The sequence below is a fragment of the Botryllus schlosseri genome, chromosome 15, assembly GCF_051294905.1.
Source record: "Botryllus schlosseri isolate E-star chromosome 15, Bs_hap1, whole genome shotgun sequence".
Classification (NCBI taxonomy): Eukaryota; Metazoa; Chordata; class Ascidiacea; order Stolidobranchia; family Styelidae; genus Botryllus; species Botryllus schlosseri.
Window position 1 is genome coordinate 12,754,568 of NC_137250.1, and position 22,483 is coordinate 12,777,050.

Below are 22,483 nucleotides of genomic sequence, written 5' to 3' on the forward strand. Positions count from 1 at the left end.
TGAATCGAAATGTCAATACCCATTTCAAGCCACATTATTCAACGAAATATTCTACGAATTCCAAATTTCTGTCCGCTCGTGTATGACAATGAGCCAGTTACACCAATTCGAAATGAGACAAAGGCATGCTTTTCATCTTGAATACGATTCAAACGTTCCATAGTACGCACAAAAACAAAATCAGGCCAATACTTTATGACCTTGTGACCAGAGTTGGTCATCGTTGGTACCCAAGTCGATATAGTGTCGTATATTTTTACTTGATTGTGAGGTAGAGTAAAGTAGACAATAGAAGGCTGAAAAGTACCTGAGTACTTTTACATTTTCTGTAGTAGAAATTAGGTTTCATTAAAAAGTAAGAGACTGGAAGTAGCCTTAAAACAAGTAAGTAGCTTAAGCTAACCATCTGCCTGGTGGCTCTTTTATGACATAGCTCTTCTTAGACTAATTTAGATTCGTACATATTATGTATAATTGAAAATATTAAACTGATAACACCGTTTCAGGCATTCAACGTAGTGTTTTCCAACGCAATCGACAAAGCGGAAAAGTCGGACCAGCTGAAAACTCGTGTCGCGAATCTCATCGATACTGTGACGTACAGCGTGTTTATGTACACCAACCGCGGTCTCTTCGAGTGTGACAAATTAACTTTCACCTCGCAAGTTGCGTTCCAAGTAAGACACCTTTAACGCCTCAGTGCCGGGCGATGCGTCATAGGTTTAACTTTCTTATTATGACTGAATACAACATTGGAGCATCATTCATGTCTGTTTCAGAGGTGTTAACTTTTATCGGGTGCACATTTCTTTTTGCTACCCTGCACTATTCGAACTCATTTGAGATATAGTATACAGCACTACACTGTTCTGATACTAAATCTGAAATGCTCCCTAACATATTGTGTGCTTAGGCTTACTCCTCTAATATTCCAAGATGCAACCTAATGACTAATTCGCTTTTGCCAATGATGTAGTGAACTTGTCTGTACTGTATATTTCTTGTGATAATCGACAGATCGTTGAGATAAGCCAAAAATTTAAATTTCATGTCATTCTTTTCAAGGTCCTTCTAACAAACAACGAGATCGATCCTCAAGAATTGGATTTCCTTCTGAGATTTCCTGGCAAAATGGACAGCTCGTGCCCCGTGGATTTTATGACACCCGCGGGCTGGGCTGGTATCAAGGTGAGCTTTTATAGCTCTCTCTATTTTATGATATGTGCTTGTAAGTGCTGTAGATTTCAATATATTTATATTTAAAAATTTCAACAAGTTTCAATAAAATAAAACTAGCTCATTTCGGGTAAAGCCCGACAGAGATCTGCCTTCACAGAAATATTGATACTTGTAAAAAAGGATTAAAATTGATAATGTGGTCACTTCTTAATGCGACTGAAAGATTCTGAATGCTTTGCAGAGCAGAGTATTCAATGACCTTATAATTCACTCAAAAATGCAGCTCTGGGTTACTTCATATTCCATGAACTCGAGTTACTGAATGGTAATGTGACATTTTTTATCGTCAGTATCAGTTTATTAATATTTTCATCATTTCAAAACACCACAAAAACTGCGATACAATGAAAAGATAGGAAGGTGCCGAAACGACTTGGAGTAGTCATTTCATTAGTGAAAATATCAGTTCAAAATTGTGATATCGATCAGGCTCCAGTGACACTAGCTACCCCGTGTGTTGATGATGGGAAACGTTCATTTCCTATTCTTTTGATACCAAACAAGGCTTTCCGTAATTTTTTCACCAATACTAAGATAGAAAAACTAGCTGTCGGTCGTCATCGAATCGGGATTTTTTAATGACTAGGGCGATTTGGACGGAAGACGAAAGATTTTGACCTAAAAAATCAAAATTCTGACATTTTTTAACCTTAAAAATCTTAATTTCGACCAAATTTGACCTAATGTATGCAAATTAGGTGTTTTCCCACATAATTTTTGAATTTTACTACTTATCTTAATTTCTGGTTGGAACTGTCTGTCCTTACAAAGTAGTTTGCCCTGAAAAAAAATTTTTTGCATCAAAAACTTACAAATTTTTTCATGAAAAAACTTTCTTTTAACAAAATGCAACCCTATGAAAAATTCCAGTTGTTACATTACGCATTATGGTAGAAATAATTGAAATTTTTTGTAATAGGCCTACAACGAAAGATACTTTCCTACATTCTCGGGTAGAAAGTGTCTGTCCTTACTAAGTAGCTTGCCAAGAATGGAGAAAGAACGTTCAACAGCAGCAGTTGTTGGCTGACAACACTGAAGTTGTGCGTAAACTGCTGGTGACAAACCGTGTTGCATCATTCTGGCAATGGTGTCTACATCACAAATTTTCATCATGCGCTCCTTGACATAAGAACCATGCAATGCCCATGTACTCCTGCTTCAGTTGGGATATTGCGGTACGTTGAGCATAACACCATTTCAACCTATTTGTTTCATTTGAATGTTTATGATTCACAATGAGCAGACAATGGGCCGTCTACAATCGTAGGCCTATACAGTAGGCTATCAGCTGTAAAATGTCAAATTATAAGTTCACCGACAGTGCAAAATCTACGATACAAACGAAATGCAGGTTGCAAAAAAGTTTTAACTTTCTAAACAATTTTGATATTTTTTGACCTAACGCTACAATTTCGACCTAATTTTGACTTTTTTTGGCAATCGATCTCTCAATAACCAGGATTTGTCCCATTGCTAGCAATTGTTTGCTTCCAGGCTCTGTCGGAAATGGAAGAGTTTCGTAATCTGGATCGAGACGTGGAAGGCTCTGCTAAACGTTGGAAGAAGTTTGTGGAGAGTGAATGCCCGGAAAAGGAGAAGCTGCCGCAGGAATGGAAGAACAAAACCTCGCTCCAGAAGCTGTGCATGATGAGAGCGTTCCGACCTGACCGAATGACATACGCCGTCAAGTAAAATTACTATAGGTTGCTATTCACTGGAATCATTTCAAAAACATCATTTTCAATTCACCACCGAGTCAAGTCCAAGTCAGCTAGTAGAGGTTCGTGTCCGAGTCATAGTGTTTTGACTCGAGTCCAAGTCATTATGCTGACGCTCCAGTTTTGAGTTCAATCCGGTTCAACCCACTTTTTTCAACTCTGCTCGAGTGATATAGAATAGCTCGCATTCATAATATATTATTTTTCCTCAATTTCAACAGTTTCTGGCCCTATTTTCCAAGTATCATAACTGATAGACGAAATACCAACAATTGGGACTTTACTATTCTTCAAAGTTACAATGAAATGTCAGTCTTGGCCGTCCTAGTCTCAAGTCACATGTCTTGGTTCGAGTCATACACAATGACTCGCGTACAAGTCGAGTCAATACAAAAATTGATTTTAGTCACTTTACTCATTTGAAAAAATGACTCGAGTCAAGTCTAGTCACCAAAAAAATGTGACTCGAGTCATTACAACCCTGCACGTAAGACAACCTTGTGAATGGCTTGGTTATTTTAAGATATTGCAACGGACTGTCTTGTAGACTTAGAGACCATGGCAACACTGATTGTTGTTTACGTATACTCTTTATTAACCCAATCAGAAATATAAATGTGTTTTTCTCTTTGGAGCAATTCCTTTATGCTTCACACAAATAGAGTAACACTATCTATATCCGGGGTCACTGACCCAACACGCGGCCCGCGGACCGCATGCGGCTTGCCAAGTCATATTCTGTGGCCCGCGACCTGATTTGAGATTTAGGAAGAAAGCTAAGAAAACCAATTTGAAATGCTGAAATTAACTACAGTTTCAACATGTTGTTGTTTCAAAATAAGCTATTCTCTTGTGCCCAACAACACTATCCGTCACTAGCAAAAACGGCTGTGGTGATGGCAACAGCATTCCATCAAGGGAGAATCAGCTGATGTGAATGGGCATATTGTCTTGACTTGCAATGGCCCAAACACTGCCAAGACCGAGACGCATAGAAAACGGCTTAGGGCAGTGGTTCCCAAACTGCCGACCCCTGATCTACATAGCATTTCCTAACTCTATTTCTAATGGCGAGCTCAAGATATCATGTAAGTCTTATCAGACATTGCCTTAATTTGACTGATGCCAATATTGGAAATGCATTCTCACAAGTGTTATTCCTTTTTCAAACGTTAGTAGGGTGCATTTCGCCTCTTTTCTAAAACCAAACCACTGATGAGCAAGACCAGTACTGCTCCAAATTACGCGTCAATGGGCTGGGTTGGGTCTGGACAGGAACCTGACAATTCAAGTAAATACCCATAGCTATCTCCAAACACGATTGCCGTTGACCCATACCAGTGCATCTCTGACAATCGTCTGGTAACAAATTGCAATCACACTTGTGACAGGAACTTTGTGGAGGAAAAGCTTGGCACTAAGTACGTAGAGAACCGCGCCGTCGAATTTGCGAAATCCTACGAGGAAACCGGTCCGGAAACGCCTGTTTTCTTTGTACTGTCGCCTGGCGTCGATCCTCTGAAAGATGTGGAAGCTCTTGGAAAGAAAATTGGGTTTACGTTCGATTTGAAGTAAGCAAAAGAGATGTTTATCTTCGTTCGTTTTTCTGTTACCTGGCATTTGGGACTTATCTTTAAACAGAAGGGCTTCTTTTGCTGATAGTTTGAGTGGTGATTATGATATAGTCGAGCAATGAACACCACAATAATGACCTTACTGAAAAATGAAATCAAGTAAGCGCAATTATCAGGCTACACTGGTCCTGAGCTCACGTAGGGATTTCCATAATCTGGTAGTTAGAAAAGAATGTGATATGGCGGAGTGCGTTTTTAACAATTCATTTCTCTAGGAACTTCCACAACGTGTCGCTGGGACAAGGGCAGGAAGTGGTGGCAGAGCAGGCTTTGGACATTGCCGCAAAAGAGGGACATTGGGTTATTCTACAGGTGCGATTCTTTGTCATAAGATAAATTCTCGGTCAAGATACTGGCAGCCAATGTCCCCTCTAAGCTGCGCATGTGCGCAATTGTGCAGTGCTGACACGGTCTCTGCGCACAGAAAATCCGAATCGAATAGTATATTCATATTGAAATGAACCCGAATATTTCCGGCTGACACTCGTCAGGGGTAATCGTCGTTGCTGACGATCACGAATATACCACTCAATTGTATATTGAAGTTCTGTACCTCCAAGAAGCTGTTCAAAAAACCCGAAGTGATGACCTTTTTTGTAGTCGTCACGCACTGTTGTCCAAGGGACCGCGCAGTGAGTTGGTGAGTGCGCGCAGACTCGTGAAAAATTTTAGGGAACATTGCTGGCAGCTCAGTTGTTTGGAGACATAGTCTAAATAGTTAGCGTTACTATTCCAGTAGAAGTAGAAGTAATGTCGTAAATTACAAGTGGAAGTAGCAATTTCTGGGATTTTCTAAATTACTTGAAGTTGAAGTAAAAAATGAAAGTTCTACAACTATTATTTGCACTAGGTAGTATCAGGAGTAGAATTGCAAAATGTGTACTCTCGACTAACATGAAAACACTAATGACAGTACAAATAGGGGCAATCTTTTAACGTCGCACAGTTATCAGGACAATTTTGCTTATACATATATATATAAGTGGAACAAACTTATCACAAATATACCTTCTATTTTTCGCAATCAAAAGAATGAAATTTTGCGTGTTTAGTAAAAGCTTGGGTTAACATATTTTGAGATCCGGAGAGGAGGACTCTTTTCACAGGCTTCAAAAGTTACTGTAGCGGACAAGAAAACGTGTGATTTTCAAATTTATACAGATAATTTCATTGGATTGACTGAAAAAAAGAGGTCATTTTTCCGACTCGACTCCAGAAAAAAACTTTTTCACCTTATATTAGCCGTTTTTCCAACTCGGCCCCCGGAATACCTGTCTCTCGTCAATTCGGCCCACATTTCGCTTAATTTGTTTTCTTTTAGGCCAAAAAGGAGAACACTTGAGTGAAGAGAGGCAATTTCCTGAAAAAGGAGGACGTATGGTAACCCTAGTATAAGTGGAAGCAGTCCAAAAACATAGCCACTTTAGAAGTAAAAATAGGCAAAACCTACTTGAGTACTCAGTTTGTGATCTCAAAAGGCTATGCGGGAGATTGTATGAATGTTAGGACTAGAAATTTAGGAAGAGCGCCAATATCTTTCTTGGCGATTAAACAACGCCACTGAGATCTCTTTGGCAGTGTCAACGGCTCAACGCGGCTTTGCTTTCAGAACGTTCATCTTGTGGCGAAATGGCTCGTGACCCTGGAGAAGCGAATCGAGAAGTACAGCATCGGCAGCAACCCGGCGTATCGCGTGTTCGTTTCGGCGGAGCCCGCGGCTACCAGAGACGCTCACATTATTCCCGCCGGTATTTTGGAGTCGTCCATCAAAATCACGAACGAGCCTCCCACCGGCATGCAAGCCAACTTGCACAAAGCATTGGACAACTTCTCTCAGGTAACGCTTCACCCGTGCTGTATTAAACGTTATGGTAGATCAGCGTGTTGCAACTTTCACTTTTGTGATGGCAGAACAGGATCATTTTGCAGGGGTGTCAGTGGCCTAACTTATGAGCTCGAAAAAATCGCGGCTGTAGAGATGGGCACAAGGGGATTAGCTCGTAGTGTTTCTAAGATGAATTGATTTTCGTTCTTGTATTTAGGAAACCTTGGAGATGTGTGCAAGAGAGGTGGAATTCAAGTCGCTACTGCAATCCCTTTGTTACTTCCACGCCGTAGTTTCAGAGCGGAAAAAGTTCGGCCCGCAAGGTTGGAATCGCCCGTACCCATTCAATGTCGGGGACCTGACAATATCGGTAAACGTGCTCTACAACTACTTGGAAGCCAACGCCAAAGTGAGATTAATTTTGTGGAGAAATATTTTTTACTCTTGTGCCCAAATTCCAATCCCAGAATGATAGCACTAGAAATAAAAGGTCCGCAAAGTACTCTTCTTATGACCTGACAATACGATACCTACAATACGACTCTTTTCCCTTCTGCCAGGTACCGTGGAACGATCTGAGGTACTTGTTTGGGGAGATTATGTACGGCGGTCATATCACTGATGACTGGGACAGGCGACTGTGCCGAACCTATTTGGAGGTTTACATGCATCCGGATCAGTTGGAGGGGGAATTGTTCCTGGCTCCCGGTTATCCCGTGCCTCCCAACGTTGACTACAAGGTAGGCGATGTACCTGTTTTGTCCTTCCTTCAATTTTTTGGTTTCGTTTCCTGTATCCCTCGACAAAAAGATTTTGAGTTTATCTCATCTCTTAACACAAAGATTTCAGTTTTACTGTGTACAGTACATTCACACCCAATGTCACAGCGATACTATTTTATCCCGTTAATGCACTGTCTGTACTCCTGGATAGGGCTGGTAGTTTGCAACACCCGACCAGCCAGTCCTAGGTGTCATCTCCACTCGTATGGGACCATAAATTCATTAGGCATTGGTTGCCGTTTTAGAGAGAAAACAAAAATTCCAATTGTGTCATGTAAAAATTATGTTTTTCAAATCACAATAACTATTGGTGCTAGAATACTTATATGTGCAAGAACAATATACTATGCAGTACACAACACACAATGCGATGGATGTAATGGATAATGAACATATAGGAGGAAGGTAAAAATGACGAAATGCAGTATATCAATCCAATAACATGCATCATACCTACTTGCATTGGCCAGTCGTATTAATGCCCGATCTATCAGTGTTGAATCTCAATCTTTCTTTAATGTATGCTCGCTCTTTCCCTTCTCTTCCTTTCGTCTTTTCCTGGGCTTTTTTTGTAGAAAGACGCTATATAAGAACAGCGACGCAGGGAAGAAGACCAGATAAACCGCTGGCTCTTGTTCCGTTGGATTAACCAACGTGTCAACAATAGTTAGCCATGAATATTTTCGAACTTCACGCCGAACTTCTAGCTTACGGGATGTGTCTGTTTTCTCCCTTCATTTTTGTACTGTTGAATGTGAGCCTGAGTGAGTACGTTCGATTTTTCATGCTTCGTTTCTTTGTCTTTTTGTAGTGCATCTTGAAGCGATAGAACGAACACAAACATTTTTTGTAGGGTTACCACGAATACATCGACGACATGCTCCCTCCCGAAAGTCCCTACCTGTATGGGCTCCATCCCAATGCCGAAATCGGGGTTCTCACCACGACGTCCGAGAATTTATTCAAGACTCTGCTGGAGATGCAGCCCAAAGATGCCGCGGGCGGAGGAGCCGGGGGCAATACGCGAGAGGAAACGGTGAGATAACAGCTGTTGTTTTCAACGCCGTACTTTTGACTCGCAGAAGTGATCATTGGAGGTATTATAAGTAATCAGCACTGCTATTCCAGTAGAAGTAGAAGTAAATGTAAATTTGTGTGTCTGCGCAAACCCAGCATGATCAATATGAGTGCGCACTCCGTTGTAACATTTCCGCACCACATCATTCAACGTTCACAAATTAATATGTTATCCCGATGAATTTCGCACCACAATAGGTCAAAACGCTACTGGACGAAATATTAGAGAAACTGCCCGAATCGTTCAATATGATGGAACTCATGGCAAAGGTAGAAGAGAGAACCCCGTACATCGTCGTTGCGTTCCAAGAATGCGAGAGAATGAATATCTTGACAATGGAAATTAGGAGGTCTTTGAAAGAACTGGATCTCGGACTGAAGGTACGATGGGCCAGATACAAGGTTTAGTTAAATGATGCTTGCATCAAGTGCTTGATGGAATTCTTCCATCTGGAAGTAGTAGGGTATAAGTTTTAGATCGTAAATGTGTGATGCGACAGGGTGAATTGACGATCACGTCGGACATGGAGGAGCTGGAGACTTCCATGTTCTTCGATACCATCCCGGAGTCTTGGATGAAGCGTGCTTATCCGTCTATGATGGGCTTGTCGGCGTGGTTTGTGGATCTCATCGCCAGGATCAAGGTCAGTGAATCCACGTGTCGCTCAGGCGGAAGTGGTTTAGGCAGTGATACTTGTGGCAAGTAGAAGTAAATGCCGTTATATTCTGGTCAATTACAAGTAGAAGTAGCAATTCAAGGTATTTCAAAACTACTGGAAGTAGAAAAATACTTAATTGGAATTGTATTCGCTTTAGGAACTCGAAACTTGGACGACCGACTTCCAACTTCCCACCGTGGTCTGGTTGGGAGGTCTGTTCAACCCACAATCGTTCCTGACCGCCATCATGCAGTCGATGGCGCGCAAAAACGAATGGCCGCTAGACAAGATGTGTCTCCAATGCGACGTAACAAAGAAGAACAAGGAAGATTTCAATTCACCTCCAAGAGAAGGCTCTTACGTTCATGGACTTTTTATGGAAGGTAAGCCGTAGGGTAGGGGTATTAATAGGCTTGTGACTAATGCAAAAGTGGGCAAGATTGTCGGCGATGCATCTCAATCCAATTTTTTGTCTATCTCAAGGTGAATGGCAACTTTCCCAGACTATGGAAACTTTGCGCTATGATCCATTTTCAGTTTGTGACATGGAACGCATGGTTGTCAGATTTTTGTCATACTTATATTTATTTCAGAGTGCAGGTCCAATAGTGATATTTTATCTCAATACAAATTCATTCCAGGCGCTCGATGGGACACTCAGACGGGATTAATGGCCGAATCGCGACTGAAAGAGCTCACCCCGTCTATGCCAGTCATATTTATAAAAGCGATACCCGTTGACAGACAGGAGACAAAGAACGTGTACGAATGTCCTGTCTATAAGACCAAATCGCGCGGACCCACTTTCGTCTGGGTGTTCAATCTCAAAACAAAAGAAAGACCATCAAAATGGGTTTTGGCTGGCGTTGCGCTGCTACTTCAAGTCTAATTACGCAGTTGTTTTATTGTTTGGACTATCTTACAGTTCCAGTTGAGTTGACTGAATAGAAAACTTTATTTATGGTTTTATGGGTTTATGAAGGAGGATATAATATATTTGAGATTGACATTGTCGTTTGAGTTTAATACAATTTTATTGTTTGAATTCACCCACTACTGTTATCAATCATTCAAAATCTAGCCTACAAGATGCAAGCTTGCGAGAACAACACGTTTAATCTGGTGTAAAATACTGGTCTCGTGTGCTCATCGCTAATTTGCAAAGACAGCGACTGACTGGGACGTGAACTAGCAGTTTACAGCTAGTGCCAATAACGTAACAGAGTTCGATCTGGACTACATGGTGTTACGAAATCACTGAGGCAAGAGGTGTTGAATGTGGATAGGCCGTGAACGCAGGGGATGAGGAATTGACCTTTGGACCAGATCAATCATGGTTATGAGGACTCTTGGCAATGATGAGTGAGTCCAAGGTTTCTCGCGGGCTGATTCAAGAATTGTTACAGAAACCACATATCTAACCACGTAATTGTCAACACATAGAAACAGCATTTCTTTGCAAAATCCATTACAAAACAGGATGCTTCCCGCAAAATTATTTCGAAATGAAGATCGGTTGGTCCGTGGCGACATTTGCAGTAGATAACCGATTCTTCGGGCATTCCCTGTATCCGCCATCTCGGGACGCACTCAGTGGGGTAAGTTCTATTTGAACAGCACCTTTCCTTTACTAATGGCGCAAGATTTATATATTGAAGGAATCTCTTTACTCTTCTCTTCTTCACCACCGCCACCAGTAGCCAATGCAGGTGAAGATACAAATCAACTGGGTTTAAATGACTTGAGTCATGACTCGGGCCGCAATTTTTCCTTGAATCGACACAATTCGAGTATTGACTCGACTTGTACCCGAGTCCTTGTGTATGACGCAGTGTTGGGATCAAGTCACTACCTTCGAGTCACGAGTCATTGCACATTTTGACTCGAGTCAAGTCAAGTCAATCGATTTTCGAAGGTGACTCGAGTCAAGTCAAGTCACTCGATTTTTGGAGGTGACTCGAGTCAAGTCACAATTCAAGTCAAGTTGCCTTTTCGAAGTATGAGGCATGGTTACGCCATTGCATTTTGCTTTAGCTTTCTGACATGCATATTGAGTGGTCATTGATTTTGAACCGATGAACGAATATAGAGTTAAATATGCCATCAAGAAGGCGCAGTATCGGTCAGTTTATAGTAACAAGCCAAAATAGAGAATTGAGAAACGAATTGATAAAATGCAATACATTACCCATTTACGAAATGATATGATACAATTCCAGCCTGCGCCAATGGTTCAGGACTATATAAACTATATTCGAATTCAATTTCAATAGAACAAGAGGTTTGGTTGAGGTATAGACAGAGAACAGAAATTACTTTAATATACTAGTTTACGACAACGTAAGCTGCAAGCTTCGATCACTTCGTTTGTGGTCAATTTAATGGTGAGAGAATAATGGAGGCTCAGTTAAACGCACGATCATTGAATGATTGGTCGCTTTCGGGGTTACACCAGCGTTTTGCGAACAATCCGAACATATGCAAGATACAGTGATTTTTATCGAAACCGATAACTTGATGACTTGAAATTGACTCGTGAATTTTGCTCCGAGTCACGAGTCAATCCACATTTCTGATACGCCGAGTCAAGTCAAGTCAAGTCATTTTAGCAAAGTGACTCGAGTCAAGTCAAGTCATACGAAAAAGATGACTCGAGTCTGACTCGAGTCAAGTCATGACTCGAGTCATCCCAACACTGGTATGACGCGACCAAAGTCACATGACTCGAGAGATTCTATACATGACTGGACTCAAGTCTCGTCAAAACAGAACCGATGCTTTGAAAATAGGCCCAGAAAGTGTCTTTTATCTATTTGAATTAATATATGCATGAGGAATATGAGTAATAAGTGAGTATATTATGAACGCGAGGCCTCCTTTTTACGTCCTTTATTTTTCAAAACACTCCCTTCATCTGCTATACCGGTGAATCTGGTGACATCGACTGAGAAGGGATAAGTCTTTGATTTCTAATATGTGAAACAACTAATGTTAATGACAAAATTCATACGTGAATCTGAAAAATATTTCGCGCTTCGCGCGACCATAGCCACTCCTGCTATTCATTACACGACCACTAATGATTTCGATGCGTATAAGACGATATGAAAAGATTAGCCCGAAGTTCACCGAAAATGGACATGATGGACAGTTTAACATGGGTAGATATATTTGGTGTCCAGTTAGTTCATTGCGGCTATGTCCTGGAATGCGGCCGCAGGCCTATAGGCCACACAAGTAATCGAAATGCGGCCGTGAATAGCAAAAAGGTTGGCCAGATGGCCACCCCTGCTCTCGAGTAGGGCTGGGCAAAATCGAGTACCTGAGTGATTCGATTCTGAATCACGTATTATGATTCGATTCGAGTCGAGTATTCGAGTATCACTCATTATGACGTCATAACAGAATATACCTTTTAAGCCACCTCAAAGAATATAATGCCTGTTATCCATCATATTAAAGATACTTTGGCATTTTTGCGACCCTACCGATTTCATTGCACATCGTGACAATGTTGTGGGAGGATCATTACTTCGGAAATGTGGTATATCCAGTTACAATAGTAGCTTTGTATTATATGTTTAGTACGCTGGGATACGGCCAATCAAGGTTTTAAGGCTTCAACAGTGGAAAATAGTATCGAAACCATAATTCTAGTTGATAAAATATCTTTCGGTGGCTAGGAGCGTATAATTTCAGTACTCGAAAAAATCGTCTTTTACTACTCGACTCGAATCATTAAAATAATTACTCGATTCAGTTTCGAGTACTCGAATCATTGTGCCCAGCCCTACTCTCGAGCATCATGAAATTGAACAACTACAACACCTGCATTCTGTGGAATTGAGATAGCTGATCGATGGCATCCGTCAATTAGGGTCACCCCCAACGTATCGCAATTTTGATTCAGCAGCAGTGAATAAAATACTGCAAGTATTAGTGGGCCTATCAATTTATAAATAGATATATTTCATCATCTCAAAACATCAAAAGACTCCGATAAAATGAAAAGATGTGGTCTCGAAACGAGTTCTAGTAGTCTTTGAAATCAGACACCAGAGGCCTATAGGCCAGGGGCGGGCAACTTCTCCAGTCGGCGGGCCGGATATAGGAAAATTTAGTACTTGGCGGGCCGGATTGCTGAATCGATACATTATTCGCCCATTTATCCACATATACAAGGAATAAATCGTATTTAATGAATGTATTTTAGCGACAGCAATGTCACTTCAAAGCCATTTCTCGCCGATAATGACGAGGATATAATGTGGATTTGAGAAGAGCATTGTCATACAGGCGCCGCCATGTCTGCTTCTGTCTGATCATATACTACGTTTCCATGCACGGCCGATGGGCCCATTTTCGAGAGATTCGGCCGACGAACGAGAGAATTTTGTTGCGCATTTACAGATTGCACACCCACGTCGGCCGACTCGTCGGCCATCGAGTGAATCCTTCGGCTTAGCCCTTCGGCCATGCTTGCGCTGTGTCTTGGATTAGCGAATTGGTATTCGCTACTTACAATACACTTTTCGTATCAAATTAACTCTGGCTGCACTCCGGACGGATCTTGGACGCCTTGAAAAACCCGGAATTTAATTACCATTGCAACGGAATTTAGTAGTACCGGTACTGCTACGAATTACCCGTAGGCTACCGAAATCTTCGCGATCTTATTACATACGGTGCTGCCACAATTCGAGGGTTTGTGTTCTGGTGCATGGGTACAATACAAACTATACCGTTTGACCACAAACTAGGTGAACTTATTCACATTCCCCTTGTAAGCAAATCATCAACAGGACACTGGAAGTTCATGTCTGAATCATGACGACGAAACAGTAGTACCGGTAGACTACTGGACAAGTTACTATTCTGCGCTCGAAATTATTGGACCACGATATCCCATATCCATACTCCCACACAGTGGCGTAGCAGCCATCTGGCGGTTCTGGCTCTGCGCCAGGGGCGGCAGGCTCCAAGGGGGCGGCAAAATGAGGCTGCACAGTGAGAGAGATGCCGGCATCATCGTGATGCTTTGACGACGGACATGCGATAAGGACTTTATAGTAAGGTCATCTAGTCTGCACCCCTGTTTTTTTCTCCTCCGTGATTGCTGGGCGTCTAGCGGGATAACCGCGGATACCAGTTTTCGAGTCTTCGGTCTGACCCGGCCGGGGATCGGGCCCACAACCTACCAATCAAGAAGCCGGACGCATCACCGTTACACTATCTCGCGCGGCGTGTAGACAGCCGGCTAAAAGAAGAGTGCTTGGTAGTCCTATAGCTGGCGTCCCGTCAGCTAAAATTTAATCAAACAGGTCTCAATCGAAAGCTAGTGTCGCACTGATTCCGAAAACACGAATTAATATGATAACATGGCGAAGGAATCACTCCGAAATAGCCGTCACGGCCGATTGTTCGGAGAGTTCGCAGAAAAAGGAGAATGTCTGGCGAACAAACAGAAGATGCTGGCCTCAGTGTTGTTGAAGAATTTAGACGATGCATGTTTCAAGCATAGGACAGATTTAAACTTGAAGCTGAAACTAGGTTTACCGGCATTCACCACTTAAATGATATATTTGGATTTTTGAATTCCCACGCGCTGCTGCAAAGCGAGAGTCACAATTTATTCACCAGCGCTTTTAGAAGCACTTATGACGACGAGGTGGACTTTTTGGCGTTAGCTGCGAAAATTGTCATGCCTTATACCTCGAATTAGGGATCATATAAAGCAGAAGATTGCTAGCTTTTCGTACAAACCAATATGAGGCCTCTAGGACAGGGGTTCTCAACCTGGGGGGCGCGCCCCCGTTGGGGGGGCGTGAAAGCATCTTAAGGGGGCGCGAAGAATCGGACAAATGATTTTTTTTCGCGCTGTGCGCGATTTATTTCCAATTCACGCGTGTTTCTCTTTATATAGACCCAGTTTCTTATTTTTGAATACTCTTATCAACAGTCATAACCTTCCATGCCATCAAACAATCTGTTAGGGTTGCTAGCATCCCGGTTGGATCTTGTAATATGACGATACGAGGGCGCGGAATTTTTCGCTATCCTAAAGGGGGGCGTGTCTAAAAAAAGTTGCGAACCACTGCTCTGGGACGAACACAAATTAAGTTATAATCATATGAAGTTGTTCAACTTGAGATTTTAAAAGGGTTAAGAGGCTGGTGCGAAGCAGTGAAACCACGTTTGATCGTAGTGCAACAACGTTTGATGTTTTACAGTGGTTGTTTAATGCAAAGCTACTTGATTCGACACCGTATTTATGCTCGTGTCTGAAACTTTATCTGAACATTGGTGTTTCAACTGCGAGCTGTGTGAGGAGCTTCTCAAAGCTCAAACTGATTAGGTCTTATATATTTAGTTCTATCATGAATAATGATCGGCTATCAGCTTCATCCATTCTGTCTATAGAAAGAGACTACGTTCAAAAACTTGAATTTGAGGATATTATCGCTGCTTTTGCTTTGAGGCGGCCATTAATTTTCTATTTGTACAATACATTCGTTCGCTATTTCTTGTTTTTATTATTTTTGGCGTCATTAACGTCGAGACGGTGAGGCTGAGAAGCGGCATATTATTTGTAATTATTCCTATTGACAAGATTACTTGAACATCAATCTATGTCGAAATAGACACTTACGTGACCTTTGACACAAACCAATCAGGTTGCAGCAGAATGTAAACAAAGAACAAGGCCGGGCAAGCTTACTATGAGCTCTTATGGGAAATGGTTGAAAAATGAAGGTTTTAAGCAAATTTACGTTGAATTGGCGATGACTGGCCTTAATAAATAGTAATAGCGTAGAGCTAGTATGTAGTTGCAGCTTTAAGTCTAGGATGAACATGAATGGTGGTAAGTACGCATCAGCGTGCTGTGTCCAAATGCATGGTTTTTTGACAACTTTTCGGATTAAGCGATGATTGTTGTATACTATACTATAGGATTGTTGTAATGCATATTTTGACGATTTCATAGGCTGCCGGTCTCGAGCGTAATTTTCAAGCATATCTCATGTTCAGAAACATATGCTATAAAATACAGCTGCTGCCACACATCACAATTTTGGTGTATTGATTATGAAACTTGAAAGCTATGGAGATTCCATCGAATTTCTGGATTTGAGTGGAACAGCATCTTCTTCTAGCACCGCGGAGAAAGCTACGAAACATTTCATGGAGCGCTACGTACACGACTTAGAGACAAAGATTGAGGAGACAATCCACTCTTTGTGGAAGCAATATTCTAGTGAACAGCCAATGTTATCGCAACTTGCGGAAAAGTGAGATATACTCAATGGAAATACACATTCTCAGAAAATCTATTATTAATTCGTCTTGCACTTGTAAGACAGGGTAAGTAAAGCAAAAGACATTTTTTTCAGAGATTCCTGCAATAGATGTTGTAACCATTATTTAATGTCACATTAGGTTCTGATATATGCTCTCATGCATATATGCATTGATTAAGACAATCCAGGACCTGAATCTACAAGGAGTACATTGTGATTTGCATCAGTCTCAGTGAGCTCGATCGTGATTGACAATCAATTTCTCGACCGTACTCGCAACCGATCAATTCCTGCCTCAAGGTAGATTTTGGTGTATCTGGTGTCTTCAGTTTTATAACATTCCACCAAACACAAATAATCCAAGTACATTTTCACCTGGAGAATTGTTCATTCAACAAATTGGGCCTCTAAATAAGCTTCAATGCACACCACTGGAGTATAGTATGAATAGACATGCACTGTTGGTACACATTGACCATGGCACCGCGCAATTACGATCCGTAGCATGCTATTAGGCATCACGGTATTCACAATGGAACTGAATTTGCACGATTGCCGAATATGTTGCGTCGGTCATTTTTAATTTTCAATCTTGAATTAGAGTAAGCAATTAGTCCATATTTGGTTAGTTGATACACAATGCTGCATAGTATGATACCAGACAAAATTTTATACTCCTTGATTCTTCCGATCAGCTGTTCAATATGAATACGTTGTCTCGCCATCTTTCTTGTTGTGGAACAGTCTGGCTCTGGCATTTGACGGTGTGCCAAATCATGTGCAGGAATATTTAAATCTAGATTCAATTTCTTGATTTCAGACTCAATGGTGAATCCCTTTTCTGCCATGATAGCATTTCCTGGTTCACCATAGCTGAACTCCATCATTGTCTCACATTTCTTGTCGAATCCACATATTTCACTAATATTTCGATCTGAAATGGTCCCTGTGAACAGTTCCTGCACGAAAGTAAGTGCACCACAATCCATCAATCCTTTCAAAGTTGTATGTGATTTATTGACAGTCAATAATCATTCTAGTTTTCAGAAATCATGAATGAATGCAAATGGTGCCTTTTTAAGAACCACATATCTACATGGCCAAATCGAAATCTAATGAAGCAGTTATATACGGTTGACCCAATGGTTTAATACTATGCTTACAGCAATACTATAAATTTGACGTCAGTATGATGAACAATTCAGAAAGAATTATGACATTATGATGCTCCTCTGAGAACTAAACTTCACTAGCAATAATTGTCCGTCAATTTGTAATTTTCCTGGACGGGTTTCCTGTTTTGTGCTTCTACTTCTTCCAGAAATTTGATTTTCTTGCATTTTATCCATCAAATTCCTCTTTCTGCAGCTTCATATAAGATATCCATCAAGCCTGCACAAAATATATAATATGTTTATTTTACAGATCAATACTGCTGTGCACTTGTGCAGGCACCTATCAAGGCGTACTCGTCCGACTCATGCAACGTATCAGCGCTACCAATTTCAACTATTCATCTCATTATTGAATATATTGCTCTCAACAGTTTCAATCCATTACACACCATCAAGCAACAAAACTGGAGTGGGATAAAACGAGACACACTCCAAGTCGATTGTGGCATCAAGTGTGACTGCATTTCAGATTAGACTCATTCTGAAACACAGAATTGTTTCATCTCAATTATGTCACGATTCCATATTTTTGGTTCAATAATAGATAAGTCATTTTATTAATAAAATGAGAATTCAGATGACTACAAGGAAGTCCACATGCCTTTATCCAGATTTTACATTCTTCCATGCATGTTATTGGCTCTGGGAAAGGTACAAGCGCACACCAGGAACGGTCTGGGTAGCCATCTCCAAGTTACACAGGCTATTAGCGCAGTGGTTATCCGGCATTTGTCCTGATTGATTCAATACATGAGCTAGAACAAAAAATGACGATTTTAGCTGGAAACGGATAATGTTGCCTAACATATATCATATTAATATGATCATTGAATATGCAGACAAGTGTCCAGTGTAACAGTAACTTGCTAGATAATGATGCAGACTGTAGACTGTACTATACGAATTCAGAAATAGAACACTTATAACGCCAAGCCCACATAATGAATACCCCACATATCCTGACTCAAGACTAATCTAATAATGCTTTCGGTACGACAATCCCATTGTGTACGACTGAGGCTAATACAGCAATAGTTGCTTCATCCGAAAAGTTGTCAGAAATCCATTCATTTGCACATACCATGCTGATGAGTGCTTGTCACCATTCATGTTTATTGTAGGTTAGAACACTGCAAATACATACTAGCTCTACGTTATTACCATTCACCAAAGCCAGCTATTCCTAATTCAATGTGATTTTGCCAAAAACCTTCATTTTTCAACCCTTTTCCATAAGCGCTCATAGTGAGATTGCCCGGCCTTGTTCTTTGTTTACATCCTGCTGCTACCCGATTGGTTCGTGTCAAAGGTCACGTAAGTGTCTATTTGATGCGGTCTACCTAGGGGGGCGGCATTTTCAAGAGAGCCAGGGGCGGCAGCACATGCTGCTACGCCAGTGCTCCCACATACTAAGATATGCCACCAATTTTCATCTTTTTTCCATTTTATTTTATCTTCTGTTAGTTTTAGGCAATAGGTTCATCATGATCATTTTACATGTTGGATGGATTTAGGCCTACGTGTTCAAGGTCAAAGCGTGTTGTTCGACTGAATGACCGCTACAAATCATCTCGGCTCATTTCTACCGAAACATTTATCGCAATCTTGTGATTATTATGAAATTATTACATAAAGTAAACCAAAAACGTCGTTGCGATGGCTTCGCCCACCTAGTTCGGCCAAGTCACGGTCGGATTACGCCTGGTCATGGAAACACGGCCGACATGTACAACGCATGCGTCATGGCCTTTCGGCCGACCGTCGGCCGAGCATGGAAACGAAGTAATAGTGTCCTATGTGGTATGGACACAAGCAAATCTCACGGCTCAATGAAATTGGTCTACGTCACACTTTCCATTTGGTCAAAGGCAATTTGACGGTAGTTTTTGACCGACTTGCCGAGGATTAAATTTGATAAAACGGGTATCAATCGAAAGCTACCGCGGTGCTGGTTGTGAAAATATAAATTATATTCTGAGATTTTGGAACCCCCACGCAGCCACGCCGTCTGAGCAGCTCAGGAACAAGCGCGCACGAGAGCGAGAGAGCGAAGTGAATGCACAATCGGTTGCGCAATAATGGCCAATACGCTTGCAGTTTACTCTGCTCCTCACCTGCTCCCAGACGGCATGGTTGCGTCACAATACCAAACTCCGTTACAATGCAACATTCGAAGCTGATTTTGGGGGGTTCCAGGGCCACGAGCAGAATAGAATTTATATTATCGCAATCAGTACCGCGGTAGCTTTCGATTGATACCCGTTTAATCAATTTTAATGCTCGACAAGCCGGTCAAAAATTACCGTCAAACTAGAGACCAATTTCACTGAGCCGTGAGATTTGCTTGTGTACTACTGTACACTGTGATTATAGAGATTGTAGGATTGGATTTAGGATTGGCATTGGGACGCAACAATGCTGTCTGGCGAAACGAGAGACGCAACAATGCTGTCTGGGTCCTTTTTTCTTGAGCTATTCTCTCGTTTCGCTAGACAGCATTGTTGCGTCCCAATGCCAATTTCCATAACAATGGAAAATTAGAGGCTGATTGTGGGGGTTCCAGGGCCGTGACCGGAATAAAATTTATATTTTCGTAATCAGTGCAGAGTCAGCTTTCGATTGATACCCGTTTCACCAAATTTAATGCTCGGCAAGCCGGTCAAAAATGACCGTCAAATTGCCTGTAGCCAAATGGAAATTGTGACGTGATACAATTTCACTGAGCGGTGAGATTTGCTTGTGTCGACACCATATAGGACACTATGCTGTGATCAATCAACTCACGGTGCAATCCCTAATAAATATTTGAAGGCGTTCGATAAGCCCGGTACCCCAAATTTACCAATATTACAATTCATTAGGGCTGAGTAGGTGATGAAATAGCGTCGTTGTGTTCATTTTATCTCGATATTAAATTCATGCGGACTGCGGCATCTGCGAAATTTGAAAAGTGGCCGCGACCCGTTTTGAGTTGGCGACCCCTGGCATAAGCGGTGTCTTACAAAAGCCTACAAGTGTGCCGTGCTACAAGTCAGTGGTTACGGTCTGGTGTAAATGACCATTGTAGTCCACAAACACCATGATTACCTAAAACGATATTGGGGTTGAGTACATCGTAAATGCCGATAATGCAATTCTTCCCGCTTCGGCGAACTTACCCGCAAGCTCCACTCGCACGCTGCGTATACAGATAACATACAGTAACTAAAATTTGACGTAGTAAGCAAGTAGCGGGGTATCTCGGCAGACTGTAGTCGCGGGCCACACTATCATATAAGACGGAAACCTGTCCGCGGGCCGGACAAAATCCCTTCGCGGGCCGGATCCGGCCCGCGGGCCGTATGTTGCCCGCCCCTGCTATAGGCGATGGCATAAACAACTAGCGATAAAGATGAATGATGCACGTGTCGATAGGTAGCGTAGGTTTGATATGTCAGATCGGGGTCCGGTAATCTTGAAAGCCGACTAGTATTCATTCACTAGAAATTGCTTGTCGACTTGAATGTGGACACGGGACAGGACATGCTCGACGACTGTCAGATAACAGGCGAGATGCTGTTCGTCGAGGACGCTCCTGGTGTTGTACTTATGCGCTCTAGATTACGAGGTGAAGTAGTCGTTGGAATTTGTGGGACATTGACCGCAATGGAACTGATACATAAACCTGGCAATTTCTACGACTAAGCAGGTTAAATTGATCAAAGACTACAAAGATATTTCCTTTCTTCAAGTTTAAATTAATGTCCCCGACTGTGTTTGTGATCGACTCACTAAATTCAGATTTATTTGAGCTGCCGATCAAAACAGCTTTTTACGATGAGGTATTACAAATAGTGTCTCTAAAATGATGACAATTCATGTTGGTGTGATTCGTGAGGCAAAACTCGAATCGGACGCTAGCAGGGATGATTCGAATCGATTTACAAGCAGTGATTCGAAATGCGCGGCGCTTAGCAATGGTTTGAAATTATTTGCTTCGAGCTACAGGTGCTGCGGATTTTATCAGTTCACAGTTCACACGCTCTGTTAGCTTATCTGACTCCTGCATCATTCGATCAGCGTTACCGTCAACTATTTTCAGCATGACCGAGCAAAAAAATCCTTCATTTTCCCATCAAGGGATCGTTTCCAGTCATTTGAATCGGATTCGTGACGTAAATCAGGCCCTAGCATTAGCCGACTCTAGCGTAAGTTGATTACACTCGTGGTCACGTGATTTGCCTGGAACAACATACATTGACGTCAGAGCGTTTCGCTATTGGTGGAATTGCCGTTATTTCGTTTTACCTCCCGACTCAATGCTGATCAGATTCCTGGGAATGCAGAGGCAGATCAGTCAAAGGTTTGGTTTGAACGTTAGGCCACATTGAATTGCAGTATTTCGCAGCAGCTTTTATGTTGTTAGCTATACTGAAAATAGCTTGAGATCCGTGATTGTGGCACTCCTTCACTCATGCATGTTCTTTTGTATGTGTTCATTTTTGAACGTTGCGTGATACGCTCTATATTTATAGTAAACAAGATCTTAATGTTGCAAATAATTGTTGTTTGTGCATTCTTTGCACTTACAGTGTAAATGCCCTCAGGCCATAATGTAAGGAAGTATACGTGCGGGTTACTTGAGTCTTTGTCGATGCCACTTGATTTGTTGTCTTTACCGTTTTTGCTTATATTGTAGCGTAGGAAACTACGATTTTGTCTATGTATGGCTGATTGGCTGGGCTATTTACGGGTATTGACTATAAAGACTGATTATGATCGTAGTTTGGAAAAAAATGTCCAAGTTAGCATTGTGTGTGATGATATTGTATTACCCGTCAGAAAGTAGAAAATGCTAATAAATTTTATTGTGGTTCAGCTGGACTTGGTTCAATCAAAACATCCCCAGCGACCAGCGCATGAAAGAAAGGAATCTAGTTTATCTTTGCGAACCTTGATTGACCATTTGACTTCTATAGGGGATAGACGTGAGTGAGTGGCATATGTGCCATCATTATTGAAGTGGAAGTTATTTTCAATATTATAGAGTCGTTTGCGCTACGACCTGGTGGACGTGGGCATCTATCACATCAG

At 41.6% G+C, this 22,483-nt stretch overlaps 2 protein-coding genes and 2 long non-coding RNA genes across 6 annotated transcripts in view; 2 read left to right on the top strand and 2 right to left on the bottom strand.

Annotated features, from left to right (window-relative positions):
- LOC145457343 (dynein beta chain, ciliary-like) overlaps window positions 1-9,986 on the top strand; it is a 57,223-nt gene extending 47,237 nt beyond the window's left edge. The window contains 13 exon segments of the mRNA XM_080335536.1: window positions 507-677; window positions 1,066-1,188; window positions 2,737-2,930; window positions 4,352-4,531; window positions 4,810-4,906; window positions 6,204-6,431; window positions 6,637-6,828; window positions 6,980-7,159; window positions 8,055-8,237; window positions 8,477-8,659; window positions 8,779-8,922; window positions 9,095-9,320; window positions 9,579-9,986. Coding sequence (XP_080191662.1) covers window positions 507-677; window positions 1,066-1,188; window positions 2,737-2,930; window positions 4,352-4,531; window positions 4,810-4,906; window positions 6,204-6,431; window positions 6,637-6,828; window positions 6,980-7,159; window positions 8,055-8,237; window positions 8,477-8,659; window positions 8,779-8,922; window positions 9,095-9,320; window positions 9,579-9,826 — 2,349 coding nt within the window. The 3' untranslated portion in view covers window positions 9,827-9,986.
- The window catches only part of LOC145457346 (L-threonine ammonia-lyase-like), a 237,168-nt gene that overhangs the window by 78,091 nt on the left and 136,594 nt on the right, over window positions 1-22,483 (bottom strand). The gene's annotated exons all lie outside the window — the stretch shown is intronic.
- On the top strand, window positions 15,577-18,162 carry LOC145457491 (uncharacterized). 2 transcript variants are annotated; one of them, XR_013920898.1, is made up of 3 exons: window positions 15,577-16,299; window positions 16,375-16,535; window positions 17,661-18,162. It is a non-coding gene; the product is annotated as an uncharacterized LOC145457491 (long non-coding RNA). The 2 variants fall into 2 exon arrangements; XR_013920897.1 differs by having other exon boundaries at window positions 15,577-16,535.
- LOC145457490 (uncharacterized) lies at window positions 16,630-18,681 on the bottom strand. Of its 2 annotated transcripts, none has more exons than XR_013920896.1 (3): window positions 18,572-18,681; window positions 18,012-18,165; window positions 16,630-17,627 (listed from the first exon to the last, which is right to left on the bottom strand). It is a non-coding gene; the product is annotated as an uncharacterized LOC145457490 (long non-coding RNA). The 2 variants fall into 2 exon arrangements; XR_013920895.1 differs by having other exon boundaries at window positions 18,492-18,591.